Genomic DNA, 21,877 nt, shown 5'->3' with positions numbered 1-21,877 from the left:
AGACACATGCCACCATGCCCGGCTAGTTTTTGTGATTTATTGTAGAGATGAGGTCTCACCAAGTTGCCCAGGTTGGTCTCGAACCCTCGGGCTTGGGCAATCCTCTCACCTTGGCCTCCTAAAGTGCTGAAATTATAGGCTGAGCCATCGTGTGCCTGGCCTGAAGCAGTTTTAGAGCCCGCGTGTGTGTGTGTGTGTGTGTGTGTGTGTGTGTGTGTGTGTAAACATACCAGAAATCTTCTCCAGTTGTGCCTTTTTGACCTTTGCCTGCCACTGTTGGGTTACCATGTCAGGGATGAAAGGAGAGAATGAGACAGGGAAATGCCAACCGAAGTGACCTTGGGCAAGTTACTCAACTTAATGTGCCTCAGTTTTCTCATTGGTAAAAATGAGTTTTCTTATTCTTATTATTGTTATTTTTGAGTTGGAGTCTCACTTTGTTGCCCAGACTGGAGTGAAATAGCACGCTCCTGGCCACCGCAGCCTCCACCTGCTGGGCTCCAGCGATCCTTCCCCTCAGCCTTCCAAGTAGCCGGAATTACAGGTATGCGCTACCACGCCCAGCTGATTTTTTTGCTTTATTGTAGAGATGAGGTCTCCCTGCCCAGGCGGGTCTCGAACCCGCGGGCTCAGGCAATCCACTCACCTCAGCCTCCCAGGCTGAGCCACCGAGCCCGGCATCAGTATTATTATGTATCTACAATATCAAACCGTTTTCAAAAGTAAATGAACATATGCTAAGTGACTTAAACTATGTTAAGTACAAAGTGGATAAATATTTGTTTTTATTAAAACACAAAAAATGCTGTGTGGAGTTGTATTAAACTAAGAAAATTTACTTTTGGTTTGTCCATCTGTTTCTTTATTTTCCAAATAACTTTAAAGAAAGCTTTTGATGTTTACACATTCAAAAAAGCATCTCTCTCACCTCCTTTAGTACTTGTTAAAGTGTTAACATTACAAAAATACTCTGAGAATTTCCTGTACTGTGGTTCCTGGAACATTTTAGAAACTTGTGATTTTACTGCTTCTTATTTGTGGTATAGATATGTGTCTCAGCGATAGATGATTCGAGAACATCGTTAAATGCACAATGTTTTTTCTTTTATGCTAAATTTTAGATTTAATAAGTTTTACATTGAATTTTTCCTTTAGGTTTAATACTAACAAAACTATAGAACCAATTGGTCTGAAGGGCTAGGGGAATGTTGAACTTTTGGATTTTATAACTTAGCTCAGGTTTTACGATCCAACACATTTCTTCCAGAGCAAGTACACATCGTGCCTTCTCTTCATCGACCTTGGAACATCGTTTCTCATGGCAGGTATGTGTGATCCCAGTCACAAATTAAAAAATAAATAATAGCCAGAAAAGGTAGTTCATGGGTTGGTTGATTTCATTATGGTGCTGTAAGAAAAAAGGACATGATTAACAATGATATTTTTACGCTTTTCATGTGGCAGTAGTCTCCACATTTATTTTATTTTCCTGATTCTTCCTTCTATAGCTTAGGCGTATTTTGTGAAACTTTTTCAACAGATTTTAAGAGTGGCTTCTGACAGAGATACCTCTAAATTCTAAATGAGACCCGGACTTACCTAGTTACATTTTAGCATAGAAATAAAGAGAAAGCCACATATTAATGACACACTGCTTTAAAAAGATTTTTAGAAATTTGCTGTTTTATTGTGACACCTCCAAATTACACAGATTCACATTTTGACACTTAGTACAGTTTTAATGGTAACATCATTCTTTGAGGATGTGTTAATGTTAATGCAGAATCTCCTAATTTTGAAATGATTTAGGGATAAAGCCTATAAACCAGCAATTATGAGTATGAGCAAAAGTAACATTATTTGAAAAAAAGATTGTTTATGTATCATAATTCACTATACTGTGAATTGAACCTGGGTCCCCAAGGTATTACCCATACATTGGTTGTAGAACCAGTTATCACACCAGGTCCAAATGCGCCTATGTCCTCTCTTCCTTATAATACCTTTACAATCCTCTGAGTAGTTAGACATTTATCAGAGCAGAGCCTGTAAGGAGATGAGGAGAAGACACACTCCCACATAATATTATTGTGTTTATGATAGACTATGCTAAATGAAAGATTCTGGATCTAGACAGACTTCCAATCTATTTCTGACTAAGATACTTACTAGCTTTGAAATCTTGATAAAAATAATTGGTCCCTATGTTTTCTCATTTACCAGATGGGTATCATACTATCTATCTTGTAATTTTGTTGAGAGAATAAAAGTAAACGTCTGTTACCTAAGCACAAAGAACACAATTTGATGCCTGTTGATCTCTTCTTACTTCAGATCTTTAGGTTTCTCTTCCATTTAAAAAAATAAATGGTAAATCCACTTTACTGAGATAGAGCTAATAGAAAAGAAGATGTGTGGATAATTTCCCCGAAGAATATATTACACCACATAAAAATGTGTGTATTGGGGGAAGTCCTGAGTGGAATATCATTTTTCAGTGTTTCATTGGCAGAATGATTGTGTTATAAAATGAATTTTTTTAAAAATTTTTCTTCACTGATTTCTGCTTTTCAGAACTTCAACTCCTGTGTTTGTTTTGTATGTTATTATCCTATCTCTCTTTCTCTACAGTATTTCAGACCACTCCGTGGAGACTTATTTCTGGGATCTTAGGAGTAATATGCCTTTCACTGATGGCTGCGCTAGGAATTTTGTTGTCAAATTGTAAGTTTTTTAAGGCAACTCTACATAAATATCAAAACTGTGATGATATTATTTAACATTAAAAGTTTCACATTATTAACGTATAATATATTAGTTCATAAACTTCCATATAATTAGGAAATTTCTAATTATTTCTTGTAGTATTTTCTAAACCAAGGATAGAGCTAATGCCCTCTCCAGGCCCTGACATGGGACTCCAGGAAAGTAAGTTATATACTTTGAAAAAGCTTAGCACTGGTAAAGGTTTAAAAAGACAGTTTCTTGTTCAGGCACACAGGAACGTAATGGAATGCTACACTTAGTAATACATGTTTGCCTACTAATTGTAGAATAGTCTCACGTCATTGTTCTCTAACTTATGGATGATCAAAATAAATTGAATATACCTTATTTATATATATGAGTGTGTATATAAATATACATATATATATATATATATATATTGAGTTGGAGTCTCACTCTGTCACCCAGGCTGGAGTGCAGTGGCATGCTCATGACCACTGCAGCCTCAACCTGCTGGGCTCAGGTGATTCTTCCACCTCAGCCTTCCAAGTAGCTGGAACTACAGGTACCAGCCACTATGCCTGGCTAATTTTGTTATTTTTTAATTTATTGTAGGGATGACTTCTCACCAAGTTGCCCAAATTGATTTTGAACCCGTGTGTTCAGGCAATTCTATTACCTCGGCCACCCAAAGTGCTGGGAGTATAGGTGTGAGCCACCGTGCCCGGCTATTCATATATTTAAAAAGAAAAACAGTAGTCTGAAATGACAGATGTTGTCATATGAATGCTCACAATTAAGTAACAATTAAAAATATATACTACCATAAATATTATAATCAATCCTAATTGCCTGCCTATGCTTACCTTTAACTTGAACTCATATCTCTTGACATAGTTTTTTTTGTTTCTTCTATGATGCAGAATCTAGTGCAAAGTGCAAACTTTTTCATGTATTTTTTCCAGATGGTTCCCTAAGTTGTCTCACTATCAATTTATATCTTAACACCATCAGCATCATTCATATGGCAAACATTTGGGTGCTACTATGTGTCATGATTTTTATCACTGTGGATAAGTAATATTTGAAGACACTATCTCTGATAAATTGCATAATCAAGCTTCAAATAATTGGATGATCTTTCTTTTTTTGAAAAATAAAACACTGAAACATACACTATTAGAATTCTCCCATTGTATCATATCAAACTTTAGGATAACTGTTTATCTTTCTTTTTGAAAAATAAAATACTGAAACATATACTATTAGAATTCTCCCAATGCATCATATTCACATTCTCACATTATGATGCATTTTCCAATGTATCATATTTTTTTGTGATCAAAATATATGCCAAAATGCTTTCCTTTTTTAAATTTCTTTTTTATCTGTTTGGCTCCTATTTACACTATGGTTGAGCTTTAGGTCCCTTCCTCAAAAATGGTTCTTCTAACTATCCTCATCTAACACTCTGCTACATGCTGTTTTAACATACTGCAATTTTTGTATACTTACCTAAATTGTCATTAAATATAGTAATAAATGATTAGGAGTTATATCATTCTGAATCTATCTCTACAATAAAATCTCCATGAGGAAAAGTGTCATATTTAATTTGTTCATGTTAGTATCACAAGAACTGTGGTGTTCATAGTACATTCTCAAAGAATATTTAAATAATACACGAATAAATAGCAAATGATTCTTGTTTAATAATTAAATAGTATTAAAAAGTGGAAAATGTCATTGTCATCAGACATGGTTTATTTTTTCTCTTAGGCTCTGACTGCTGTTCTTGCCCAGAAAAGTGGATTGGGTACCGATGCAACTGTTACTTCATTTCTAATGAGGAGAAAACTTGGGAAAAAAGTAGGCAGTTCTGTGATTCTCTGAACTCCAGTCTACTTCAACTTCAAACCAGAGATGAACTGGCATGTACTAAGTCTGGTTTCATACATTTTTTTGACCTAGAAACATATACTATCTAATTAAGCTAAATAATGTAGTTCGAGTGTATTTTATTTTTTGTGAGCTTGAGTCTCATTCTGTTGCCCAGGCTGGAGTCCAGTGGCACACTCATGGCCACCCCAGTGTCGACCTGCTGGGCACTGACGATCCTTCTGCCTCAGCCTTTCAAGTAGCTGGAATTTTGCGTGCATGCTACCACACCCGGCTAATTTTTGCTTTATCATAGAAACGAGGTCTCACCAAATTGCCTGGGCTGGTCTTGAACCTGAAGGCTCCAGCAATTCTGTCACCTCGGCATCCCAAAGTGCTCAGATTACAGGCTGAGCCACTGAGTCCAGCTTTATTCCAGTGTTTAATCAGATGGTAAATGAATGAACCAATGACCTATCAATTCCATGTCCCGTGAAATAATCACCATAAAACTTGCATAAAAGATCTTTAAGATTTATGTCATAGGAAAAAGATCAAGATAATTACCAAATGAAGGCAAAAGAAAGTTTTCAGGGAGAATTCAAAGAACGAAACAATAGGTCATCATATTTACCCATTTTATTAAGGAAACTCAACTAAATTTCTTTTTGATTTTTAGCTATTTTAATGGAATTTATAATTTATTTTGTAATTTTACAGGTTTTGTCATTTTTCTGTTATATAATATGGAACTAGTATGGAGATTATGATCATATAAATCACTCAATTCTTAAGAAAAAGTGAAAAACTTCTTCAGCTACATGCTAGCACCTGTGCTGACTATAGATTAAATAGATTTATCATTAAAATACTATTCATTTGGAATCAAATTTGATGGTTGAATCTTGTGGAGGAAGTGTTTCATGTAAAGTCTACCTCCCTTTATAAGGCTTTTCTTTTCTTCAAGAAGTGAGATTTTGTGTTATTTTTATCTTGCTAAATGAATGTGCCTGATCGATAAAAAATGTGAGGCCTGGACTATACCTTCTATATTAGAAATTAAAAATAAGTTCAGTTTGTGTAACGGAAAGGCTGAATTTTATTCTAAATGCAAACTTTCTTTAGAACATGTTATTTCCAAGGTACTTAAAATTATATTACTTTGTTTTTCTCTGTCTCTTTGCAGGATTTCATGCACTCCAGTCAGTACTTTTACTGGATTGGACTGTTTTATAGTAAAGAACATAATGCCTGGCTGTGGGAGAATGGCTCCACTCTCTCCAAGAACCTGTGAGTTTCTGGCAGTGAAGGCCTTTTTTGTTCTTTGTAAAATTATCCTTAGATCTGACTAGTGGAGGTAGCTTTCAGGAGCCCAGTAGCTGAAATAACCTGTCTAGGGCATGAGGATAAGAAAAAAGAAAATGCACAGCAAAGTAACAATTTTAGATTCACCTAGAACATTTAAGTTCATGCTCAAGTGACATGAAAGTTAGTGTATTTGTAACCACAAAAGAACGTTTGACAGTGCTTCACTTTTGCCTTAGCACAAGTACATTGATGTCTATGTCTATGTACAGATACTCACATTCACAGAGGCAGTGCAGATAAAATGGTATATCTATTATTTCCTTTATTGTGTGGAGTCCAATATTCTCTGCATCCTTCCATGTTTTAAACATTCTGAGCTTATTTTCTATATATTTGTCATTTTTAAATCTCCTTTTTATTTATAAACATGAAATTTGCAGCATCACACAATGACAAAATTTATGCTCTGGTTTGCTTTTCTGTAGTAGGTCAGCTAATACATCTTAAACAAAATAGAGTTAAAGCATATCATACATACACACCATTACTGACAACAGCAAAAACAGAACAGAACAAATATCCTCATTTTCAATGTTATTGATTAGTGAGGGATAGCTTGGTGTTTTACAGCATTGTACTTTAGAGACATGCAAACTGTGTTTGTTAAAGAAAAAATGATTCAATATGTAAATGTCATATCCAAATGATTTTAAAGATTATACTATTTAATTTAAAAATTTTCTGAATATTCTCACTTTCTTCTTCATTACAGATTCCCACTCACTGAACTTTTTAATTCACAGAAATGCATAATCTATAGTCCAAAACAAAATGCTTTAGATGAATCCTGTGAAAGGAAAAATCGTTTTATCTGTAAGCAACAACTTATTTAAATGTTTCTTGGGTCATAGAGAGTAAGAACTAAAGGCCAAAGAGCACTAATAATAACACATTTACCACTTATATTGTTACAAATTGTCTACTTCTGGGGTTTATAAAATGTTTTAAATGCTGTCTTATCATACAATATTTGCTTGCTTGAAATCATGAGTTTTAAAATAAAGGAAACTTGAGCTCCTATGCCTGAAATTATATAGTCAAGATAAATAAATATGAATATTTTCATTTGTTGTGTATGTTTATTATGAAATTAATGTAGCTCTATTGCACATTTATGTAGTTTTATATAATTCTTACAAATTTTCTCAGCAGAATTTTAAATAAAATTTAATTTATACCAAATAATATATGTCAACATCATTTCAGTCTCTTGCATAGCATACTAAATTGGGAAGTTATAGTCTCATCTCACTTTTCTGAAAGTAAAAGTAATTTTAATATTTTTGTTAGTTTTTTCTTGATATTTATATATAAATATGTCTTAATTTAGAATGAACATGCCATGTGACAATTTTGTCATATATATCACTCTGCTTCTGAGTTATGGTGAACATTCAGTAGTTTTTGGACAAATACTGGTTTTCATATGATTAGTCCCAGATTTCATGAGTGTAAAGTACATCCAAGCTCTGGTCACATGACTTTATAATACTCCTTTACTTCACAGATCTTTCTCTTTTAACGCTTATGTATCAGTAAAAGAGTCATATGTGAATTGAAGATCTTATTTCCTTTTTTAAATTATGTGTTTAACATGGAATAATTCCTTTTTTGGAGGGAAGGAGGCCCCATTTTACTGATAATGTATTCCTCTAATAGCTGTAACTTGAATGGGATTTTCCTGATCTCATAGATATCAAAAGCCAACTCCCTTATTTGCTTTATAGTTATACATTCAATTCAATGATTATAATTAAGAATGTAATGTTGATTTCTAATATAAAACATCGAGGAAAGGAAATGACTTTCTATATTTTATTTACCAGAATATGAACAGAACTACAAACTGAACTCTTCACATCCTTGTGTGAAGATAGACTTTGTAAAATGAGCTACAGTTATACAATTAAAGAAAAAGAAAAGAATAGACTATTTTTAAATTTTAAAATTTTGTTATAAAGATGTGGGGTCCAAGTCAAGACTAGTTATATAAGTAATGTACATGCAGGTGAATTTTGGGTCTCCAACTGGTCCTCACTTTCCCTGGTTTAGGACCAGATACCCTTTGTGTTGATTTATTCCCCGCTGCTCACCAGGCAGTGTCCCATGACTGCTGACCCTTCCTTTGTGCTTCTATGGTAAATGTTCAGGTTCTATTTATTTATATTTATATTTATATTTATATTTATTTATTTATTTATTTTGTTTGTTTGTTTGAGTTAGGAGTCTCACTCTGTCGCTCAGATTGGAGTGCAGTGGCTGCTCCTGACCACTGCAGCCTCGCCCTGCTGAGCTCCGGCGATCCTTCCGCCTCAGCCTTCCAAGGAGCTGGAACTACAGTAGTGCACTACCACGCCCCGCTCATTTTTCATTTATTGTAGAAGTGAGGTCTTGCCAAGTTGCCCAGGCGGGTCTCGACCCCGCGGGCTTAGGCAATCCACTCACCTCAGCCTTTCAAAGGCGCGGGATTACCGGCTGAGCCACAAAGCCCGGCAATAGCTTTAATTTTTTGGGAAAATCTAGGAAGCAAGAAATTGTCACTGATATTCCAAACTGTCTGTTAGATATCAACATTTTATAACTGAGTTCTCTTACACAATTTTTAGAAACATGGTTTTCCATGTTATAATACTTTCTTAATTGTAAGTGACCCAGACATTTAATGAACATCATAATAATTTAAAATTTCAAATCACGTAAAACTTACCCAAACATTATCTCATTAATATTTACTTACTTTATTAAATTTAGCAGTTTGCTTAATTTCTTATGAAAACTGAGATTTCAGAAAGAGCTAGTCATTATTGTAAGCTATTTCCTGATTAATTTTTTTCAAAGCCTGTGAACATGGGGTTGCACCCTAAATAAGAAACTTAGGGTTAAATACATAGGCGTTTTACCAATAACTCAGAAGATTCAACTATTTTTGTTGACTGACAATTTTAAATTAGTTTTACTTGTCCAAAAAAGAATTTATACAAATAAAGATTATTCTCATCTAGGCTAAGTTTATAGTCTTATAACCCTTGTGCTGAACCCTGATACTTTAATATATTTATTAGAGGCAAATGTAAAACCTATGTAATTAGCAGACCCAGACAAAAATGTATGCTGACAATTCCAAAGACACTTTCATTTTATCAATACATTTAAAACCATTTCCATTTATCAAAGATCATGAAAGTCAAATTGCAATGCAATGAGATCAGTTTATTTAAATAAGCCAATTTGGTAGCATGCTGGACAAAACACATAAGATGCACATACATGTAAACATATTTAATCTTACACACATACATTTAAACAAAAATCCAATAGCTTTTACTTCTTAATTTTAGCCATGTGGTAGCAATATAAACTCACTATTTTGCAAAAGATGCCTAAATCCAAATTATATCTGACAAAATTGGAACCTGTTTGCACGGCTAAACCTTGTTTGCACGGCTAAACCTTGTTTGCCCAATAGGTAATCCTATCACTTGTGGACCAAAATTCGGTAAAGCAGTGTCCATGATAGTTTAATTTTTGAAGCTTTTTTTTTTCATTTTCAAATGCGTTTTCAATATTTATATTTTAGCTAGAACTAACTGAACAAAATTGTCACTTAACCTTGAAACAGTGCCCTTTATCTCAACACTAGTAGCTTAGTTACCAGCAAATTCACAGCAGGTAGAAAGGAAAATAGAGAGTTTAGGGATGGGCTTGGTGGCTCAGCCTGTAATCCCAGCACTTTGGGAGGCCTAGGCAAGTGGATTGCCTAAGTCTGCATGTTCGAGACCCACCTGGGCAACTTGGTGAGCCCTTGTCTCTACAATAAATAAAAAATAGCCGGGCATGATAGCATGGGCCTATAGTTCCAGCTACTTGGAAGGCTGAGGTGGAAGGATCGCTGGAGCCCAGCAGGTCAAGGCTGTGGTGGCTGGGAGTGTGCCACTGCACTCCAGTCTGGGCAAGACTCCAGCTCAAGAAAGAGAGAGAGAGAGAGAGAGAGAGAGAGAGAGAGAGAGAGAGAGAGAGAGAAGAGAGAGAACGAGCTTAGAAGACTTCATTTAATCCTGTAGTTGCAGGTTAACTATTTTAGCTCTGAAATTTTCTCACTGTAATTTGACCATTCTGCTCTAAAATGTACATAACCATAATAGGCCTTAACATTTAACCAGTTGAAGTTTCAAAAACTCTGGCATGCCTTTGAACTTCTTTCAAACATAAAATAAGCAGTGAAATCGAAGGAGGAGACTGGACAACAACTGAAAGTTTCAGGGGAGAGACAGTGAGGTGTTGTGACTGAGTCTGGTCTCTGAGCCTGAGATGGTGTGTGGATCAAGAACGTGCTGCTCGTGGAGAGAGCTCCTGCTAGCCTTGACACCAACAGTCTTCTCCCTCCTCCTAGTGTCCTAGTTTTCCCATTAATTTCTCATAACAATAATGGGGCTCTGGAGCACTGGATCACCAATTTTTATAAGTCCTCCAGAGGGACATTAGCAGCTTTGGGTCCCTTGGAGAGTCCTGTCCACCCATCCAGGTGATCTAGTCTTGCCATCTTCTCTAACACTCCATGCTCTGTAGTTGGATACTGGTATGAATCAGAGTCTGTCAAGCCTCTGATCAATCTCTGGGCCCACTCAGGGCTCACCTGTGAGATCCCAGGCAAACTATGATTGAAAGTCCCTATGATAGAGGCCCTTGCATGTCTTGGGAATAGTTCCCCTGATGCCTTAGTAAGACACTCAGTCACCTGAAAGTGTCTGCTTTCACAGACCAAAGGGAAAATGCCTCTTACCTTAAACCTGGGCTGACGTCTAGGTTCATAACCAAGAGGGCTTCCCTTTTCTTTTCCATCAACTATCACTGTCACACTCTCTCACACACACATACAGGCATGCATGCACACAAACACAAATACAAATCTGACTAGGACTTTGTGGCCACAGAATAGCTGCCAATAGGTACTGATAACCATTCAATGCTTTGATCCGACATGCATGCTCATAAACAGACCCCAAGACTCAGAATACTAGTTTGGTTTACCTATAAAAGCATTCCCTTCAAGGAAAGACAAGTGCTCCAAAATCCTGTTCTTCCAGCTTGGTCACAGAGGGTAGGTGGCTGAATTAGGAGTTGTGTTTGGAGGGGGCATTCCTTGGAGAGTGCCCAGAGCAAGAGGGCTCCAACAGATGCTGGAAGTCTCCTGGGGAGCAGCCTCGTGGACGGTGGCCAGTTGCAAGCAGTCTAATCTCTTCTTGGTTACTAAATTTTATGGTCCAACTCAATAAATTCACTGCTGTCCCAAGGACCAATCAAGATGAGAGGCAGCAACTGGGAGAAATGGATGTTTAATCTGATACCATGGCATCAGGAAGTAAATTGGTGTATTCACCCCAGCCCCCAAAACTTGCTTTTCAACAGTACAATTTACTCAGAATGTATACTCTATAGCCCCTCAGCCATCCCTCAGGCTAAATTAATAAAAGAATGTACATTTAGATAAACAGCTTTGACTCAAACATGAGAGATATAAGACACCCCCATTCCCTGGAACAGTGTTTTTATGATGGCAATTTCAAAGCCATTTTCCATAAACTTATAGATTCTGTTTTTATTTTGTGTGTGTATTTTTACTACAATTTCAGAAATTGAATACAGGTATGTTTAGCACACAGATTTATAATCTTCTAACATCATTTTCTAAACTTTATAATAAAAATATAAAAATAAAAGATATGTTATCATGTATACACACTAATTATATTATATAATTTATGTGCAGCCCAAGACAATTCCTCTTTACTCAGTGACACCCAGGAAAGCCAAAAGGTTGGATACCCCTGGTCTAATACATCCTGCCAAAAACATTTCATTGATAAGGATTTTAGCAAGCAAAACCTACTAGCTAGCTAGTAGATTAGTTGTTAACACGCTTAATAGTAGACGTTGCCAAGTCAGTAACCTTTTCTGCTTTCTCAAGGAGCCCTCTCTCTTTTTGAAAAGGAGAATAATTTTCAGCCTGGTGCTCTCAATTTTCCTTCAACTCTGAGAATTCATTTTCCAAAAACAGTGAGATCAAAATAAATTCCTCACTTGGTTCTATTGGAATGTATACTGTTGCTGTGTTCTGCAACATGTTAGTTTTCTTGGTACTGATTTCTAGGTGAGGAAAAAAACTTTGTAACAGACAGCCAGATGCCTCTGCACTGCTCAACAGCAGACCAATACATTGACAATGGGATTTGCAAGGGGAAAAAGAGTTTAATAAACACAAGGTTCTAAATGAGAAAATGAGAGATAATTTCAAGCCTCAGTTCCATTTCCTTGAGGGCTTCTAGGGAAGACTTTTAAGGGAATCCTGGAGGGTGCCACAGACTGGAAAATTTGTGGTCATTAATTGGTCAGCTAAGGTGAATGAAAACATCAGTAGGTGGAATCAGCATTATTTCCTGAGTCAGTTTTCCCTTGAGCCCTTCTGATCAGCTGGCAGTTTTGTTGGAATGTAAAATCTCAAAAGAGAAACTCAATAGAAAATTTAACATTTCACAATATCTTTTTTTTTTTTTAAACCTTTAGAACAGTTAAAGAACAAAGAGTCTTATGACAAGGGATAGGTTAGTTATGATGGAGTAGTAAACAGTGATCAGCCACAAGGAAATGGATGAAAAGACAAGTTTTTAAATGATTGCTGCCAATTGTGCTGCAAGCCTAGCTGGATTTTATCTTTTCTTAACTGATTTTGCAAAATGTTCATGGGACAATTTTAACTTCACTGTTCATGTCTTACGTGGGCATTAGTTTATTTTTCCCAGATCTTTACTCAGGTTTAAAAATTGTTTTAATTATTGAAGTCATCACTTGCTTTGAACAAGGGCATCAGTATTGACAGAAAAAGAAGAGGGTGGTTCTTACAATGGACACTAGGGGAGATGAGTCTTGCAAAGAGAAGGCTCTTTTGAAAGGATTCCAGGTTTCTCAAAAATAAATGCACATAAATGAAGTTGGGCATTTCAGCAGAATTTAAGTATGAGTTGCAGCGGACCTTAGAAAGGTTTCGAGTGCAAAGTTTATTTGGGATGTGTATGGTATAGAGATAGCAAAGGGGGTGTTAATATGGGAAAGGGAAAATGGAACAATGAAGATCGTTTTCTTAATCTAGCTACTAGACAAGGTAACTGGAATTTAAGACTCTCGAGCGATTCTGGAAATGAGGCAAAACACAATGCTCAAAATTGCCTTACCTTAGGGTGAGACTGCTGCATTATACCATTTTAGAGATTTATTGCTTGAGGCCTATCCTGGTGATAATGATTCAATACTTCTGGACTGCCATGTGTGACAGCAGCAAGTCTTTCACCAGCTCTAGGAGAAACAAAAGCTGGTAAATGCAGAGATACAGATACTATTTATACTAGTTGGCTGTTGGCCACAATTCACCAAATATCTCAAGGGATCTAAATGTTTCATGACAATGCTGCAACAATTGGAGATGAGTGGTAGGGATACTGTGCATGTAAACCATTCAACTACCTATGTACAGATCGTTTCAAAGGATCATCAGGTTGGCAGTGCAGAAAGAAGTCAGGGGCAGGGTTTTATGTATCTGTGTGTGTGTGTGTGTGTGTGTGTTCAGTTATCTCATTTGTGACTTAAGCCTGGACTTCTTTGAATGAACATGTCACTGCTGTATTTTTAAGTCAGTGAACTAATATGAAAGAAAAAGAAATGTAACTCTCACCAAATATGATTCGGAAAACTTAGAACAACTTTCAAATAAAGGTGGTCTTATCAATGTTGGAAGTGTAGTTAATAATCTTCATTGCACATTCTGTCAAAACAAAGAGAAAAAGCAAAATCCTAAACTTCTCCTTAGTTAAGGTAATTTTACACGAAAATAATTAGCAAAATCAGAGAACTCTTTGCTAGTTCAGCTTATCGAACACCAAAACCGAAAAATAGTTGACTTCAAAGAGGCAAAGAATCATTTATAAGTCCTTTTCCTTAATTAAGATTTTCATAAAATCTGAGTAAAGCATTTTTTATGTTTATATTTTCTAGGAAAGATTTATACTTGAACAACTATGGTGGTTCAATGAAAGGAGCTCTATGCAAAAAATACAAATTAAAGAGATGGAAAACTTTTGACTACATGAAATATAAGAAACCAAATCATTTCTTGCTTTTGTGTTTTTTTGGTTGTTGGTTAAAAGCCCACTTTTACAAAAAAGTTCATCTATAGTAATCTCATAATGCTTAAAAATAATATAAAACACAAAAAGTTTGTCTTTTCTTAATTGATTTTAAGAAATGTTCATGGAACAATTTTAACTTCACTGTTCATCTCTCTTTTTTTTTTTTTTCTCACTCTGTCACCCAGACTGCAGTGCAGTGGTATGCTCCTGGCCACCACAGCCTTGACCTGCTGGGTTCAGAGGATCCTTCCTTCTCAGACTTACAAGTAGCCAGAACTACAGGCCCGTGCTGCCACGGCCGGCTAATTTTGGATGTATTATAGAGATGAGGTCTTGCCAAGTTACCCAGGAGGGTCTTGAACCCGCGGGCTCAGGCAATTCACTCACCTCGGCCTTCCAAAGTGCTGGGATTACAGGCTAAGCCACCAAGCCCAGCCGAAAGTTCATCTTTTCCAAAAATGTTCATATACAATGATCTCAAATTGCTTTAAAATAAGCAATATAAAACACAAAATGGTTTCTTTGTGAGTCTGCTTTTGTATACGGATGAATAGTAGATTTCAATTCCAGATACTACATTGTAGATCAAGGTCTCTATTCCTGGTAACAAGGTTACGCTTCTGTGGACAAAGTGTAAATTTTAGTATCAGTATATTATCTGAATGAGATAGCATATTAACAAGGATAATAAATAACATATTAGTTAAAACAAAAAGTATAGAATACCTGAAGTCAAGTTCAAAGGGTTTTAAAGGAAGGGACAGTGAAGTATTGCAAGAAGTTTTGAAGGCTAACATTAATGAGGCACTCAAGTGTCAGTTAAGCTTCGCTGAAACAGCTTTTGTTGGAGTTTCACTCTTGTCACCTAAGTGGCATGCTCACTTAGACAATCTTTCCACCTCACCTTCCAAGTAGCTGGAACTACAGACACATGCCACCATGCCCGGCTAGTTTTTGTGATTTATTGTAGAGATGAAGTCTCACTAAGTTGCCCAGGTTGGTCTCGATCCCCCGGGCTTGGGCAATTCTCTCACCTTGGCCTCCTAAAGGGCTGAGATTATAGGCTGAGCCACCGTGTGCCTGGCCTGAAGCAGTTTTAGAGCACATGTGTGTGCGCGCGCGCATGTGTGTGTGTACGGAAAACCAGAAGGCTTTTCCAGTTGTGTCTTTTTGAACTTTGCCTGCCACCGTTGGGTTACTGTGCCAGGGATAAAGGGAGAGAATGAGAAAGGGAAATGAAATGCCAACCTAAATGACCTTGGGCAAGTTACTCAACTTTATGTGCCTCAGTTTTCTCATTGGTAAAAATGAGTATTATTATGTATGTACAATATCAAGTCATTTTCAAAAGTAAATGAACATATGCTAAGTGATTTAAACTATGTTCAGTACAAAGTAAATAAATATTTGTTTTTATGCAAAGACAAAAAATGCTGTGTGGAGTTGTATTAAACTAAGAAAATTTACTTTTGGTTTATCCATCTGTTTCTTTATTTTCCAAATAACTTTAAAGAAAGCTTTTGATGTTTACACATTTAAAAAAATCTCTCTCTCACCTACTTTAGTACTTGTCAACGTATTAACATTACAAAAATACTGTGAGAATTTCCTGTACTGTGGTTCCTGGAACATTTTAGAAACTTGTGATTTTACAGCTTCTTATTTGTGGTATAGATATGTGTCTCAGCAACAGATGATTCAAGAACATCGTTAAATACACAATTGTTTTTCTTTTATGCTAAATTAGATTTAACAAGTTTTACATTAAATTTTTCCTTTAGGTTTAATACTAACAAAACTACAGAACCAACTGGTCTGAAAGGCTAGGGGAACGTTGAACTTTTGGATTTTTTAACTTAGCTCAGGTATTACAATCCAACACATTTCTTCCAGAGCAAGTACACATCATGCCTTCTCTTCATCGACCTTGGAAGATCGTTTCTCATGGCAGGTATATGTGATCCCAGTCACAAATTAAAAAATAAATAATAGCCAGAAAAGGTAGTTCATGGGTTGGTTGATTTCAGTATGGTGCTGTATGAAAAAAGGACATGATTAACAATGATATTTTTACGCTTTTCATGTGGCAGTAGTCTCCACATTTATTTCACTTTCCTGATTCTTCCTTCTATAGCTTAGGCATATTCTGTGAAACTTTTCCAACAGATTTTAAGAGTGACTTCTGACAGAGATACCTCTAAATTCTAAATGAGACCCGGACTTACCTAGTTACATTTTAGCATAGAAACAAAGAGAAAGCCACAAATTAATGACACTGCTTTAAAAAGATTTTTAAAAATTTGCTGTTTTATTGTGACACCTCCAAATTACACAGATTCACATTTTGACACATAGTACAGTTTTAATGGTAACATCATTCTTTTAGGATGTGTTAATGTTAAAGCAGAATCTACTAACGTTCAAATGGGTTAGGGGTAAAGCCTATAAACCAGCAATTATGAGTGTGAGCAAAAGTAACATTATTAGAAAAAAAGATTGTTTATGTATCATAATTCACTATACTGTGAATTGAACCTGGGTCCCCAAGGTATTACCCATACATTGGTTGTAGAACCAGTCATCACACCAGGTCCAAAATGATCCAATGTCCTCTCTTTCTTACAAAACCTTTACAAATCTCTGAGTAGTTAGACATTTATCAGAGCAGAGCCTGTAAGGAGATGAGGAGAGGACACACTCCCACATAATATTATTGTGTTAATGATAGACTATGCAAAACGAAAGATTCTGGACCTAGACAGTCTTCCAATTGATTTTTGACTAAGATACTTACTAGCTTTGAAATCTTGATAAAAATAATTGGTCCTTATGCTTTCTCATTTACCAGATGGGTATAATACTATCTATCTTGCAATTTTCTTGCAAGAATAAAAGTAAATGTCTGTTACCTAAGCACAAAGAACACAATTTGATGCCTGTTGATCTCTTCTTACTTCAGATCTTGAGGCTTGTCTTCCGTTTAAAAAAATAAATGGTAAATCCACTTTACTGAGATAGAGCTAATAGAAAAGAAGATGTGTGGATAATTTCCCTGAAGAATATATTACACCACATAAAAATGTGTGTATTGGGGGCAGTCCTGAGTGGAATATCATTTTTCAGTATTTCATTGGCAAAATGACATGTTATAAAATGAAAAAAATTTTTTTTTGATTTTTCTTCACTGGATTCTGCTTTTCAGATCTTCAACTCCTTTGTTTGTTTTGTATGTTATTATCCTATCTCTCTTTCTCTACAGTATTTCAGACCACTCTGTGGAGACTTGTTTCTGGAATCTTAGGAGTAATATGCCTTTCACTGATGACTGCACTAGGAATTTTGTTGTCAAATTGTAAGTTTTTTAAGGCAACTCTACATAAAATCCAAACTGTGATGAAATTATTTAATATTAAAAGTTTCATATTATTAATGTATAATATATTAATTCATAAACTTCCATATAATTAGGAAATTTCTAATTATTTCTTGTAGTATTTTCTAAACCAAGGATAGAGCTAATGCCCTCTCCAGGACCTGACATGGGACTCCAGGAAAGTAAGTTATATACTTTGAAAAAGCTTAGCACTGGTAAAGGTTTAAAAAGACAGTTTCTTGTTCAGGCACACAGGAACGTAATGGAATGCTACACTTAGTAATACATGTTTGCCTACTAATTGTAGAATAGTCTCACATCATTGTTCTCTAACTTATGGATGATCAAAATAAATTGAACATACCTTATTCATATATATATGTGTGTGTGTATATATATATACACATATTGAGTAGGAATCTCACTCTGTCACCCAGGCTGGAGTGCAGTGGCATGCTCATGACCACTGCAGCCTCAACCTGCTGGGCTCAGGTGATTCTTCCACCTCAGCCTTCCAGGTAGCTGGAACTACAGGTACCCGCCACTACGTCTGGCTAATTTTCTTATTTTTAAATTTATTGTAGAAATAACTTCTCACCAAGTTACCCAGGTTGGTTTTGAACCCGCGTGTTCAGGCAATTCTCCTACCTCGGCCTCCCAAAGTACTGGGAATGTAGGTGTGAGCCACCGTGCCCGGCTATTCATATATTTAATAGAAAAACAGTAATCTGAAATGACAGATTTTGTCATATGAATGCTCATGATTAAGTAACAATTAAAAATATATACTACCATAAATATTATAATCAATCCTAATTGCCTGCCTATGCTTACCTTTAACTTTACTCATATCTCTTGACATAGTTTTTGTTTCTTCTATGATGCAGAATCTAGTGCAAAGTGCAAACTTTTTCATGTATTTTTTCCAGACGGTTCCCTAAGTTGTCTCACTATCTATTTATATCTTAACACCATCAGCATCATTCATATGGCAAACATTTGGGTGCTACTATGTGTCATGACTTTTATCACTGTGGATAAGTAATATTTGAAGACACTATCACTGATAAATTGTATAATCAAGCTTCAAATAATTGGATCATCTTTCTTTTTTGAAAAATAAAACACTGAAACATACACCATTAGAATTCTCCCAATGTATCATATCAAACTTTAGGATAACTGTTTATCTTTCTTTTTGAAAAATAAAATACTGAAACATATACTATTAGAATTCTCCCAATGCATCATATTCACATTCTCACATTATGATGCGTTTCCCAATGTATCATATTTTTTTCTGATCAAAATATATGCCAAAATGCTTTCCTTTTTCAAATTTCTTTTTTATCTGTTTGGCTCCTATTTACACTATGGTGCTGCTGAGCTTTGGGTCCCTTCCTCAAAAATGGTTCTTCTAACTATCCTCATCTAACACTGTGCTACATGCTGTTTTAACATACTGCAATTTTTGTATACTTACCTAAATTGTCATTAAATATAGTAATAAATGATTAGGAGTTATATCATTCTGAATCTATCTCTACAATAAAATCTCTATGAGGAAAAGTGTCATATTTAATTTGTTCATGTTAGTATCCCATGAACTGTGGTGTTCATAGTACATTCTCAAAGAATATTTAAATAATACACGAATAAATAGCAAATGATTTTTGTTTAATAATTAAATAGCATTAAAAAGTGGAAATTGTCATTGTCATCAGACATGTTTTATTTTTTCTCTTAGGCTCTGACTGCTGTTCTTGCCCAGAGAAGTGGATTGGGTACCGATGCAACTGTTACTTCGTTTCTAATGAGGAGAAAACTTGGGAAGAAAGTAGGCAGTCCCGTGCTTCTCTGAACTCCAGTCTACTTCAACTTCAAACCAGAGATGAACTGGCATGTACTAAGTCTGGTTTCCAACATTTTCTTTAGAAAAATATACTATATAACTAAGCTAACTAATGTAGTTCAAGTGTATTTTTTTTTTTTTTTTTTTTTTGAGCTTGAGTCTCACTCTGTCGGCCAGGCTGGATTGCAGTGGCACACTCATGGCCACCCCAGTGTCGACCTGCTGGGCACTGATGATCCTTCTGCCTCAGCCTTTCAAGTACCTGGAATTTTGGTGCATGCTACCACACCCGGCTAATTTTTGATTTATCATAAAACGAGGTCTCACCAAGTTGCCTGGGCTGGTCTGGAACCTGAAGGCTCCAGCAATTCTCTCACCTTGGCCTCCCAAAGTGCTGGGATTACAGGCTGGGCCACTGAGCCCAGCTTAATTCAAGTGCTTAATCAGATGGTAAATGAATGTATACTGAACTGTTGGCCTATCAATTCCATGTCCCGTGAAATAATCACCATAAAACCTACATAAAAATTCTTTAAGGTTTATGTCATAGGAAAAAGATCAAGATAATTACCAAATGAAGGCAAAAGAAAGTTTTCAGGGAGAATTCAAAGAACAAAATAATGACTCATCATATTTACCCATTTTATTAAAAAAAACAACTAAATTTCTTTATGATTTTTAGCTATTTTAATGGAATTTATAATTTATTTAATAATTTTACAGGTTTTGTCATTTTTCTGTTATATAATATGGAACTGGTATGGAGATTATGATCATATAAATCACTCAATTCTTAAGAAAAAGTGAAAAACTTCTTCAGCTAGCACCTGTGCTGACTATAGATTAAGTAGATTTATCGTTAAAATACTATTCATTTGGAATCAAATTTGATGGTTGAAACTTGTGAAGGAGGTGTTCCATGAAAAGTCTACCTCCCTTTATAAGGCTTTTCTTTTCTTCAAGAAGTGAGATTTTGTGTTATTTTTATCTTGCTAAATGAATGTGCCTGATAGATAAAAAAAAAAAAAAAAAATGTGAGGCCTGGAATATACCTTCTATATTAGAAATTAAAAATAATTTCAATTTGTGTAATGGAAAGGTTGAATTGTATTCTAAATGCAGACTTTCTTAAAAACATGTTATTTCCAACGTAGATTAAAATTATATTATTTGTTTTTCTCTGTCTCTATGCAGGATTTCATGCACTCCAGTCAGTACTATTACTGGGTTGGTCTGTTTTATAGTAAAGAACATAATGCCTGGTTGTGGGAGAATGGCTCCACTCTCTCCAAGAACCTGTGAGTTTCTGGCAGTGAAGGCCTTTTTTGTTCTTTGTAAATTTATTCTTAGATCTGACTAGTGGAGGTAGCTTCCAGGAGCCTAGTAGCTGAAATAACCTGTCTAGGGCACGAGGATAAGAAAAAAGAAAATGCACACCAGAGTAACAATTTTAGATTCACTTAGAACATTCAAGTTCATGCTCAAGTGACATGAAAGTTAGTGTATTTGTAACCACAAAAGAACGTTTGAGAGTGCTTCACTTTTGCCTTAGTATAAGCACTTGGATGTTTTTGTTTATGTACAGATACATCCACAGAGGCGGTACAGATAAAATGGTATATCTATTATTTCCTTTATTGTGTGGAGTCCAATATTCTCAGCATTCTTCCATGTTTTAAACATTCTGAGCTTATTTTCTATATATTTGTCATTTTAAAATCTCATTTTTATTCATAAACATGAAATTTGCAGCATCACACAATGACAAAGTTTATGCTCTCGTTTGTTTTTCTGTAGTAGATCAGCCAACACATCTTAAGCAAAATAGAGTTAAAGCATATCATACATACACACCATTACTGACAACAGCAAAAACAAAACAGAACAAATATCCTTGTTTTCAATGCTTTTGATTAGTGAGGGATAGCTTGGTGTTTTACAGCATTGTACTATAGAGACATGTAAATTGTGTTTGTTAAATAAAAAATGATTCAATATGTAAATAGAATTCCCAAATGATTTTAAAGATTATACTATTTAATTTGAAAATTTCCTGAATAGTCTCACTTTCTTCTTCATTACAGATTCCCATTCACTGAACCTTTTAATTCACAGAAATGCATAACCTATAGTCCAAAACAAAATGCTTTAGATGAACCCTGTGAAAAGAATAATCGTTATATCTGTAAGCAACGACTTATTTAAATGTTTCTTGGGTCATGGAGGGTGAGGACTAAAGGCCAAAAATCACAAATAATGATACATTTACCACTGATATTATTACAAATTGTCTACTTCTGGAGTTTGTAAAATGTTGTAAATGCTGTCTTATCATACAATGTTTGCTTACTTGAAATCATGAGTTTTAAAATAAAGGAAACTTGAACTCCTACACCTGAAATTAATAGTCAAGATAAATAAATATGAATATTTTCATTTGATGTGTACATTTATTATGAAATCAATGTAACTCTGTTGCACATTTATGTAGTTTTATATAAT

General features: G+C 35.3%; 2 protein-coding genes across 2 annotated transcripts; both read left to right on the top strand.

Moving 5' to 3' along the window:
• The first annotated feature begins 2,693 nt into the window (after nt 1-2,693).
• On the top strand, nt 2,694-5,899 carry LOC103276262 (natural killer cells antigen CD94-like). Its single transcript, XM_021706785.1, has 4 exons — nt 2,694-2,724; nt 2,866-2,928; nt 4,507-4,658; nt 5,792-5,899. The coding sequence occupies exons 1-4, from the start codon at nt 2,694-2,696 to the stop codon at nt 5,897-5,899; spliced, it is 354 nt and encodes a 117-aa protein (XP_021562460.1).
• A 5,052-nt stretch (nt 5,900-10,951) lies between these two features.
• Nucleotides 10,952-21,580, top strand: LOC103276261 (natural killer cells antigen CD94-like). Its single transcript, XM_008073673.2, has 7 exons — nt 10,952-11,071; nt 16,011-16,101; nt 17,410-17,502; nt 17,643-17,705; nt 19,271-19,422; nt 20,570-20,673; nt 21,460-21,580. Exons 1-7 carry the CDS (start codon nt 10,952-10,954, stop codon nt 21,578-21,580), a joined length of 744 nt encoding a protein of 247 aa, XP_008071864.2.
• The last annotated feature ends 297 nt before the right edge of the window (nt 21,581-21,877 follow it).

The sequence above is a fragment of the Carlito syrichta genome, unplaced genomic scaffold (assembly GCF_000164805.1).
Source record: "Carlito syrichta isolate Samal-C Ts95f unplaced genomic scaffold, Tarsius_syrichta-2.0.1 Scaffold316004, whole genome shotgun sequence".
Taxonomy (NCBI): domain Eukaryota; kingdom Metazoa; phylum Chordata; class Mammalia; order Primates; family Tarsiidae; genus Carlito; species Carlito syrichta.
This window is presented reverse-complemented; position numbering and strand designations above follow the sequence as displayed.

Bases quoted from the DNA above. Each gene is read 5' to 3' on its own strand.
- LOC103276262 (XM_021706785.1), top strand. From the start codon at position 2,694: ATGGCTGCGCTAGGAATTTTGTTGTCAAATT. The intron at 2,929-4,506 runs GTAAGTTATATA...TTTTTCTCTTAG, and splicing joins TGACATGGGACTCCAGGAAA to GCTCTGACTGCTGTTCTTGC. The intron at 4,659-5,791 runs GCATGTACTAAG...GTCTCTTTGCAG, and splicing joins TTCAAACCAGAGATGAACTG to GATTTCATGCACTCCAGTCA.
- LOC103276261 (XM_008073673.2), top strand. From the start codon at position 10,952: ATGCATGCTCATAAACAGACCCCAAGACTCAGAATACTAGTTTGGTTT. The intron at 17,503-17,642 runs GTAAGTTTTTTA...TATTTCTTGTAG, and splicing joins AGGAATTTTGTTGTCAAATT to TATTTTCTAAACCAAGGATA. The intron at 20,674-21,459 runs GTGAGTTTCTGG...TCTTCATTACAG, and splicing joins TCCACTCTCTCCAAGAACCT to ATTCCCATTCACTGAACCTT.